This window comes from Odontomachus brunneus, unplaced genomic scaffold (assembly GCF_010583005.1).
Source record: "Odontomachus brunneus isolate Ranch 3 - 2012 unplaced genomic scaffold, Obru_v1 Obru_scaffold_234, whole genome shotgun sequence".
Taxonomy (NCBI): domain Eukaryota; kingdom Metazoa; phylum Arthropoda; class Insecta; order Hymenoptera; family Formicidae; genus Odontomachus; species Odontomachus brunneus.
This window is the reverse complement of record NW_022639684.1, coordinates 356,382-365,959: the sequence shown is the minus strand read 5'-3', so window position 1 is coordinate 365,959 and position 9,578 is coordinate 356,382. Positions and strand designations below refer to the sequence as shown.

At 39.6% G+C, this 9,578-nt stretch overlaps 2 protein-coding genes across 5 annotated transcripts in view; one reads left to right on the top strand and one right to left on the bottom strand.

Annotated features, from left to right (window-relative positions):
- The window catches only part of LOC116852538, a 6,819-nt gene extending 3,153 nt beyond the window's left edge, over positions 1-3,666 (top strand). Inside the window, exon 6 of the mRNA XM_032833012.1 lies at positions 20-3,666. Within this exon, the coding sequence (XP_032688903.1) occupies positions 20-3,198 (3,179 nt within the window). The 3' untranslated portion in view covers positions 3,199-3,666. The remainder of the gene's footprint in view (positions 1-19) is intronic.
- On the bottom strand, positions 3,606-9,332 carry LOC116852539 (coiled-coil domain-containing protein 102A-like). Of its 4 annotated transcripts, XR_004379792.1 has the most exons (8): positions 8,810-9,332; positions 7,959-8,695; positions 6,986-7,211; positions 6,544-6,753; positions 6,199-6,473; positions 6,030-6,118; positions 5,725-5,828; positions 3,606-4,025 (listed from the first exon to the last, which is right to left on the bottom strand). XR_004379792.1 is itself a non-coding variant. In XM_032833013.1 (7 exons), exons 1-7 carry the CDS (start codon positions 8,912-8,914, stop codon positions 5,806-5,808), a joined length of 1,665 nt encoding a protein of 554 aa, XP_032688904.1. In that variant the 5' UTR covers positions 8,915-9,332; the 3' UTR covers positions 3,739-5,805. The 4 variants fall into 4 exon arrangements, 2 of the variants coding, with proteins under 2 accessions (XP_032688904.1, XP_032688905.1); XR_004379793.1 differs by lacking the exon at positions 6,030-6,118; XM_032833013.1 differs by having other exon boundaries at positions 3,739-5,828.
- Between the last annotated feature and the right edge of the window lie 246 nt (positions 9,333-9,578).

Genomic DNA, 9,578 nt, shown 5'->3' with positions numbered 1-9,578 from the left:
ATCATAACACCAACTGGAGATGGAACATATCCTGGAGGTGTTCAGCCTGGAGTTATCCAACCTGGAACTGTAACACCTAGTGGCGATGGAACATATCCAGGAGGTGTTCGTCCCGGAGTAGTTACACCAGGTGGCGATGGAACATACCCAGGAGGTGTTCGCCCTGGAATAATGATACCAGGTGGCGATAGAACATACCCAGGAGGTGTTCGTCCCGGGGTAGTGACACCAGGTGGCGATGGAACGTACCCAGGAGGTGTTCGTCCTGGGGTAGTGACACCAGGTGGCGATGGAACATACCCAGGAGGTGTTCGCCCTGGAGTAGTGACACCAGGTGGCGATGGAATATACCCAGGAGGTGTTCGTCCCGGAGTAGTGACACCAGGTGGTGATGGAATATACCCAGGAGGTGTTCGTCCCGGAGTAGTGACACCAGGTGGTGATGGAATATATCCAGCTGTTCGCCCTGGAGTAGTGATACCAAGTGGTGACGGGAAATATCCACCGGGGACTTTAATCACAGGAGGACCGGGAACATATCCCGGAGGTATTCAACCTGGAGGAGTTTTACCTGGTACTACGACAACCGGCATTGGAACAGGCGTTGGAACGTACCCAGGAAGCATTCAACCTGGTATTCAACCAGGACAAGTTACCTATCCTTCTGGTGGTGTTATCACCTCAGTAACGACGGGTGCTACGATTATTGGTACTGGAACTTATCCAAGTGGTATTACACCTGGAACAGGTCAGCCAGGTGGAATATATCCAGGAGCCACCTTACCAATCGGGAGAGTAGAAACTTATCCCGGAACTGGTATTCCCAGTGTTCAACCTGGAACTGTATCAGGAACATATCCTGGTGGTGTCCCAGGAACAGTAGTAGGTCAAGGAGTTTATCCTAGTGGCGTGCAGCAAACTGGCGCGCCTTATCCTGGAGGAGTTACAACTTATCCAGTAGGACCTGGAGGTTTAGTTCCTGGCATGGTCCCGACTACAGGTTCAATAGCTGATGGTGGCACGCAAGTAATAAGTTATCCAGGCGGTCGACCAATAGACGGTCAAGCGATTTATCCGGCTCCTGGAAGTGTCATTCAACCTGGTAGGATTCCTGATGGAACAGGTGGCACCCAAATCACTACATATCCAAGTACAGGTACCTATCCCGCAGGTCAAGTTATATATCCCAGTGGCACACAGCAAGTTATACCTCCCAGTGGTACCTTATATCCCGGTCAACAAATTTTCCCCGGTGATGGTAGACAAACATATCCAGGCCAGCTTTATCCAGGAACAAGTGTAGGAATTCCAGGAACAGCCGTTCCAGGAAGAACAGTCGTACCAGGAGGAATTCAGTATCCCATCAGTACAACGGGAGGTCAACCGACAATCGGAAGAACAGGAGTCACTGAACAGTATCCTGGTCAATATCCGAGCAGAATCGGCGGTCAAGTAATAGGTGCGCCATATCCAGGAGTAAGTGAAACCGGGATTGATGGAACTTACACGCAAATTGGAGCTGGTAGACCAACGGGTGTGGCAGATGACAATGCCGAGTCGCAAGCCTCAAGTTCTGTACAGCAAGAAGGCTCGGATACACAAGCGAGTGCTTCAGCTCAGGGCAGATATGGTCAGGGCACGGCTCAGTCACAAGTGACGGGCACTTACAGCGGCTCTGGCTCTTTTTCCGCCCAGGCCGGCACCAGTGATGCAAACAAAGGTGCCCAGACAGAGGTCAGTGGTGGTAAAGAAGGTGCCACCAGCAATGCGCAAGGCGTAGGTGGTTATGGGAAAAGTCAAGCGCAAGTTCAGCTGAACTCGGATTCCGGAGCTACTTCGACAGGTGCTCAGAGTAGCGGCTGGAATCACGGTACTAATTCTCAGGTGCAGGCAAGTTCCAAGGGCGGAATGGCAGACGCTCAGGCTAATGGCGAAGGTAGCACGTCTAGTCAGGCACAAATTGGGTTCCAACCATACTTAAAAACCGATGAGAAGCCAGAGGAACATGACTCGCTGTTTCGTGGCAGTGGAACAGCATCGGCTCAGAGCGGTACTCACAGGGGCCAGTCTCAGTCGCAATTGCAAGGTTCTTTTCAATACGGAATTACTTACACCGGTGCGGCGCAGGCTGGTTCCGGGTCCGGCGCCGCGTCTTCCCGAAAACCTTTCAGCTTCAATATGACTGAGACGGAGCTTTTTAAACCCTTCAAGCCACAAAATCCTTCGAGAAAACTGACGAACGTCGGTAATGCTCAATCAAGCCCAACAAGTCCAACTGCAGATTACGAAGATAGGCAGAATCGCGAACAGGGTCTACAAAGCAGCTCGACCTCGAGACAGACCGTCGTCATAGGCAGCAAGAACAATCCAGAGGATCCTCCAGAGAACAAAAAAGTATTGGCTACGGAGAAATCGCGAACAGATGACCCGATGTATGACGAATATGACAACGATTACGCGGACGAGTATTACGATACCACAGCGACGACGACCACATTGACCACGACGACGACAAACCCGATGAGTAATGGCGCGAAAGCCTTCACACATCAGCGCGATAAAGTCAAAACGGCTCAACGACAAAATCAACAGACACAAGTGATGCATGTGATCAAAGGGGATCGGTACGACATTCACGTTAACCAAGATTCAAACTCACCTCGAACGAGCAACGTCCTACAGCCAGGACAATCCTTGATGGGATACACGGTACCGCCTGGATTCCGCGGTAGAGTGATGTCAATCTCGGGTACCGAGACTATCGCCCAGGGAGATGGCAAGTCACAGTCGCAGACCGTGTCTCTGGTACCGAAAAATTCTACCAGCACTAAGCCGTCAGCCACGGAGGTCAGATCGCTTCAGACTAATCACGAACGTCATGTCGACCGTCATACGTCGAGTAGTAAGAGTCAAGCTAGTCCATCTTTTGGCCAAGGTGCAATTTCTGACAGACGCACGAGACCTGTCCCTACTTCCATAGCTATAAAGCCGAGTTACTACACTGTGAGTAATAGCGTTGCCGGCAAGATGAACGGCAGTAACGCGCAGAAACAATACGAGCATCGTTACTACACCAAGAGTTCCACCTGCGGATATTTTACGTTCTCCTGCAACGTCGTATATGGCTCTAACGGCAGGACGAAAATCTGCAAGCCGAAAGCACCGACATATCCCGACGGCACGCCTATGAGATGTTGAGCCGTTGAAGTGCCCACACAAGAGAGCACGCGTCGATCATTATTTCTGCATAATCGCTTCCGCAAAGCATCTCGTTTGGAATCGTTTCGTTGTCGCTCGTTATACGTGGCCTGCTTAAGTGTAGAAACAATTAATTGCTTTTGCGCGCATTGCACTTGGCATGGTAACTCATTCTACCTGTATATTCAAACGATACATTCCACTCCTCGGCAGCTTACCACCACTCCTATGTATGTGAGCATGATGAAGTAAATTCGACGGAAAGCCTCGATTTTATGGATCGATAATCGGATAGTTTGCGAACTTCCAGATCCATAATATCGAAGATTCACCGTATGTGTTATATATACTTTGACATTATAATTTTTTTATTGAAGTACTTTGAAAATTATTGACTGTGAACAATGTTGCTACATCAATCGCTGCTATTTATTAAGTTTCCGTCAATAAAATACACTTTACCTAGAAGCAGGATTTCTCTTTTCATCCTTTCTCCTTGTTAATTAGGAAAAATAATTCATAATAATATTCGATCTGTCGTAGATATTTATGAAAATTTATTCGGATATTCTCTATTCACGTTATAGTATCCGCATAGTATATTTGCGGACACGCGCGTAGATAGATTATTGTTCTATTTTACGTACGCTCTATATAGATTCTCGATATTGACATAAAAGTTATAATTCAGTTATAAATATCAGGTATCATATCTTGTACATACTGCGTTTCGCTACTCGATTTTACCAGTCTTTCTTGGAGTGACGAAATATGGTTTCATAATATAATATATATTTCGTGCATATATACAATATCTTTACACCAGTCTAAAAAAAGAAGACATATAAAACAATAAACGCGAAATATGAGCTGTTTACAAAAAGCGCGTCGATGAAAAATGAAAGAGAAATGTGTGTTTATAATTTATAAAAGTAAAAAATACATGAGTGATGATATGAAATGAATATCTACAGAAAGTATAATGATGAAAATGAACACAATTTCACGTTTGAGAGTATACAACTGAGTATAATAAACAATAAATGCTACACGACCACTGACATAAGAAAAATATAGACGGTGCTTTTACTAGGACTACTTTAAGATTTTATTACTTCTTTCACGATGGAAAACAGCAGCTCCAATCTTAATATTTGAATTGAACATCAAAATACATAAAATATCTATTTAATTTTTCAGCTATACACTTTCTACGTTTAAAGAAAACGTTTAGATAAAATATTTAATTTTGAGATCAAGTAAGAGAAAGATAAAATATAGAAAGTATAACTGAAGAAAATATATCTGTATTAAGTTTTATTAAAATCGATGTAAAGACTCTTTTTCATATTAGTACTCGAAAATATTATAATTTATCTTTTTTCTACAAATGTCAAAGTTCTAAAAAGTAGATATACAAAATATCAAAATACGAAAAGTGGAATAATATTCTGAAAAGTTATAATTCTGAAAAGTTAAATCCGGATCTCGCAACAATATCCTAAGATATAACTTTTGCGAAATATTGATAGATATGCAATATCCCGAAACGCGACTGATCCAAAATTAGTCAATAAAAAAAGGAGATTATTTTTAAATGCTCTTAATATGTATCATAAAGTGGATTAAAACGTGATATTAGTAAATAATGCATCGTGTAATATTGTACGTGAATATATATTAACGTCTATATGTATTCTTACGTCGATGGTGATGACTTGTCAATTCAAAGGTATGCCTACATTTATTATAATGTCGGTAATATAGTTGTAAGGAAAGGAATAATATAATTGTAAGGAAAGAAGCGCATCGTTACAAAATCAGTATCGTAGATCGTAAAAGTTGATGTTGAATTATGGGCTTTCTACAATAAGCCGTTAGTCAACACATAACGTAACACATAACGCATAACATATAAAACATAAGAAAATCTACCAATCAGAATTCTTCATTTTTATTCTGAAAGACTGCAATTGGCAAATTTTCTTATGCTTTATACGTTATGTGTTACAACTAATGGCTTATTGTAGAAAGCCCATTAATGTTCTTGCCTGCGCAGCAAAAGAAGCTGCTTTACAATTGCCGTAAAATTCGTGAATCTGATTAGTATATGCTCTTAGATTCAACCAAACTTAAGAGCATACGCCAATCAGATTCGCCAAATTTTACAACAGTTACAAAGTAGATTTCTTTGTTGAACATAGTCAATTTTATGGCAGCATCCGATGATCGCTACGATGAATATTACAGCCGATTACGAATGACACTACAATAGATGTAGACGAAGCTTTATCGATCGACAAGTAATTAAAATTGTATCTTACGTCAATGTATACTGTCAATTGTCTATACACATGTACATACATGCTATTGGAAGTACTGATGTTTTAAATTAGTTGTTAAATACCACAATAGGCACTCACGACGATCGTACTACGAGTACAATTTGATTATTTAAATGCCGAAGCATTACATCTATTGAAGAATCAAACATTAAAAAATAAAATCGTCCATTAAATTCCGTACCTTAGGCCCGCTAATATATCACCTATTTGATTTGCATTTTCGTTTATCTGGATCAAACACGTCGTTGCCATCCACACAATACTAGGCTTTTTGTTTACCGTGGACTGAAACAGTAGATAAAATTTCCTTTTTTTCTTTACATTTTATATCAGACAATTTTTAAGATTAAATTTAGAAGCACTAATATCATCCGAATTAAACACAATTACAAATTGAATATTGACGTAATTCAGAAACTATTAGTTATCGCTGGTTCATCATTCAATAGCTAACACTTAAGCGCATCGACTAAATTAGTAACATACCCTCAGCGGATTCATCGGAATTGTTAGCTTGGAACTTTTCTTCCTCTACTTGTTCTATTCCAGCATCCGCTGTACACGACTCACTATTGCTAATAAAACGTTTCTCTTCAGATCCACTGTAGAAGATTATAAATATGGGTGGGATTTTTCGATTGATTAGCCTCCTCACCTGTTTCTAAAGTGTTCCAGTTGCACATTTGCCGATTCCAGTTGTTCCAAGAGATCCTCATTCGCCCGTTGTAACTTTCGTATGCTGTTCGTGGCAGAATCGACCTCGTCCTGAGCAACGGCCAGATCTTTCTTCAACTCCTCGACTCTACATCTCACTCGCTTCACTTCCGTCTCATATTGTTCGTATCGCCTCATCGCGTGCAACAATTCCGTCGTTTTCTCCGCCAAAGATTGCTTTAGTACCGCCTGATTCTGCTTCACTTCATGTAATACCTGCAATTATCGCGAAGTTGTAATAGCAAACTCAATAGTGCACTTAATTCAATGTAGTTGTGATACGAACCATATTACGAACTAGAAGTTCTTGTTGCAGTTGCCTCGTGTCAGCATCAGCCGTAGATGACGGACGTGGCCGTCGCGATTCTATTCTTTCTTGCAAATCGTGTATCTTGAGCCGTAGCTGTTTGTTTTCTCGTGTCAGAGAAATCTTCTCAGTCTCCAATCTCTCTCGTTTACCCCACTCTACTGAATTTTCAGTTTGAAGCTTCTCCAGCTAATTTTTTTTTAAATAAAGAAATGTCTCTATTAAATAATATTATATAATGTACAATAAAATGTAGAAATTAAAAAACAAATTGTATTTTTTAACAAATCTCGAATTAGAATTTTTTTTTTTTACTAATTGTGGGTACAAATGGAAGTTTATACAGCATTAATTAGTACAGCATTAGTAAGGTAAATCAATACAGCATAGTGAATCAGTACAATTAATATAGTGAACTTACCTCAGCTCTTAATTCGCTTAAACGACGATTCATGCCCTCTCCGTTAGTCATATCATCCATAAAATCAGCCTGTGCGTCACCAAATTCGACCTGGAAACGCTCTTTTAACTCCAATAATTCTCTCACTGCGTCGGCTCTACTTTCGTGCAATTCTTTGCACTGTTCTCGCAATTGTTTAACCTCGGCTTTCAATTTCTCCACAGTATGATGTAAAGAATTTTTTTCTCTAATAAAAAAGAAATAAAATAAATTCTACTGAGCCAATAAACACTACAATAATCTTTAGATGAATATATTTAATGTCTATCATTATATGTGTATCTGATATAAAAAGTTATATTTATATATTAACCCTTACAATCCGAACGGTTTTTGGGTGATTTTTACAGTCTCTGAAGTTTTTTCTATATGTCAAAGGATATACTAAAAAACATAACACCGCCGCTAGGCTAATATAGTAATTTCCCGGATCGCATAATGATTTTCTCAAATAGATATTTTTTCTTATTTAATCATACAGAAACTTTCTTTTTGTATCAAGAATTATTAGATAATATAAGTTTATTTTTGGCAAAATTATGTAAAAATATGCAATATGTCTGATGGGAGTAAGGGAGGGTAAAGAACACTTGTGTGCATGTATAGATTGAGTTATCAAATCGTTAGATATCTTCTGTATATGATAATAACAAAAAATCAATATATAAAACAAAATGTCTATTATTATTTGCATAAATTTCAAAGCATGTTATTAGTATGTATGTGTATATTGGTATAAAATATATATTTATTTTTTGTCAATTTTTGTAGATTTTTATGTAAAAGATTGTTTTTATATTTTTTTAAATTTTTTGCTAATTTGTATGAAAAAAATGGATAACAATAATAATTTTAGTTGTATTTCACAAATTTGCTGCCTCACCACTATAGTGGCTTCCAGAATTGTAAGGGTTAACTTGTTAACAAAACTTACTCTCTTTCCATACAAATGGTTTTCGTTGCCTCCTCCAATTTGAGTTGTAATGCTGACATTTTCTGGCTTAACGATTCTTCATTATACACATTCAATGGCAACTGCTGTTTCTCCAATATATCCTTCATGGTACTATTATCTCCGACTAGTTTAGTGATGCTTTTATCTAACGACTTGCTAGAGCTCTCCTTGTACAATTCTACAGCATGCTTTGGCACCGCACCTTGCAAGACATATTCCTCGATAACTCTGCCTGGCAAGATGTTATGACTGCTTGAAGCAACGCTCGAAGCTTCATGGGGATTTTTGCAGGATATCAAATCCTTTTGAACACTTAACATATCACTGGACTCGACATTATTATAAAACTCCAGTTGTTCATCCAATCCAAAGGTCGTTCTCAGTTGAGGGTCTGATTCTAAGACAGTGAAGATCTGTTGGTCAAATTGTCCAGCATGTTTTAGGAGTACCATATGTATCTTTTCCATTTCCTTCTTCAGCTGTTCATTTTGTAGCTCCATCTCCTGAGAATCGTGCTTGAAGGTGTTAGCATCCTTCACTGCAATTTCTAACTTTGCTCTAAGAACTTTCACCTCTTCTCTGGCCATGTTCCTCTCATTTCGAACTTTGCTCCACTTTTCACGCCAATTAGCAGTACAATCTGACCACCATCGCATTGTCTTCTCCATCTGTGCTGCACGCGCCCTTGCCTCCTCCAGTTCTCTCTGTCGTAAGGCCTGTTTGTTCAGATATGATGTAAAATAAATATGGTGCAACTAATAGCACATGGCATCATGATCTAATTGTGGCAGAAATATGACACAACAGAAAATACGATTCGAAGGAATTACCTCTTTAGACTCCCATTCGCTGTCCACGTACCGCGACGTGGATGGCACATCGTGTTCCCTCATATATCGTCGCGAGGAGGTTCCGCTTGTTGTTGACTGTGCCATGGTGTGAACAGCACGTAACCTACAACCTACAACTTTAGTCTTTCCAACACTTCCGCAGCGATCTCTTCGGATATTATGTTCTGTCCGCTGGACGTTCTACTACGATTTAACGTCTACCACTAATCTCAACATCCTTCCCCATTGCGTTTAATTGTACTTCGCTTAAATATCGTCAAAATCGACCGAATAAATTCTGCACATGCCTCTGACAACGACGCTGAATTAGACACACGTCACATTTCACAAACACATTCATGCGCAATAATCATTAGGGATGGGCGACGTTCGAGGAATCGATGTCTGATTCCTTCGTTCTCTTTGTTAAGAGAACGAATAATTATCTACTCGATATTTTTAGATTCGGTAAAACCTTAGACTGAGAATTCTTTTCCAATTCGACGCAAATTAGAAAATTTTTGTTTTCAAGTAGTATGACTCAACGATAAGTCAGAGAGGTATCTTTATTTATATATATATATATATATATATATATATATATATATATATATATATACTTTTTTTCTGGATATTACAATATTTTAAATATTAAGGTTGCGTTCCAAAACGTCCTTTTTGAGGAAATTTTATTCGATACTCTATAGTATATGTAACGTGAACTATAGATATTGAGTAAAATTTTCCTCAAAAAGAATGTTTTGGAATG

What these genes read in the sequence shown, in the direction of transcription:
- LOC116852539 (XM_032833013.1), bottom strand. Translation starts at nt 8,914, where the DNA reads ATGGCACAGTCAACAACAAGCGGAACCTCCTCGCGACGATATATGAGG. An exon ending in TAAGCGAATTAAGAGCTGAG is followed by an intron (nt 6,754 to 6,985) that starts GTAAGTTCACTA and finishes AAAAAAAATTAG; the next exon opens with CTGGAGAAGCTTCAAACTGA. An exon ending in TTCCGATGAATCCGCTGAGG is followed by an intron (nt 5,829 to 6,029) that starts GTATGTTACTAA and finishes CTACTGTTTCAG; the next exon opens with TCCACGGTAAACAAAAAGCC.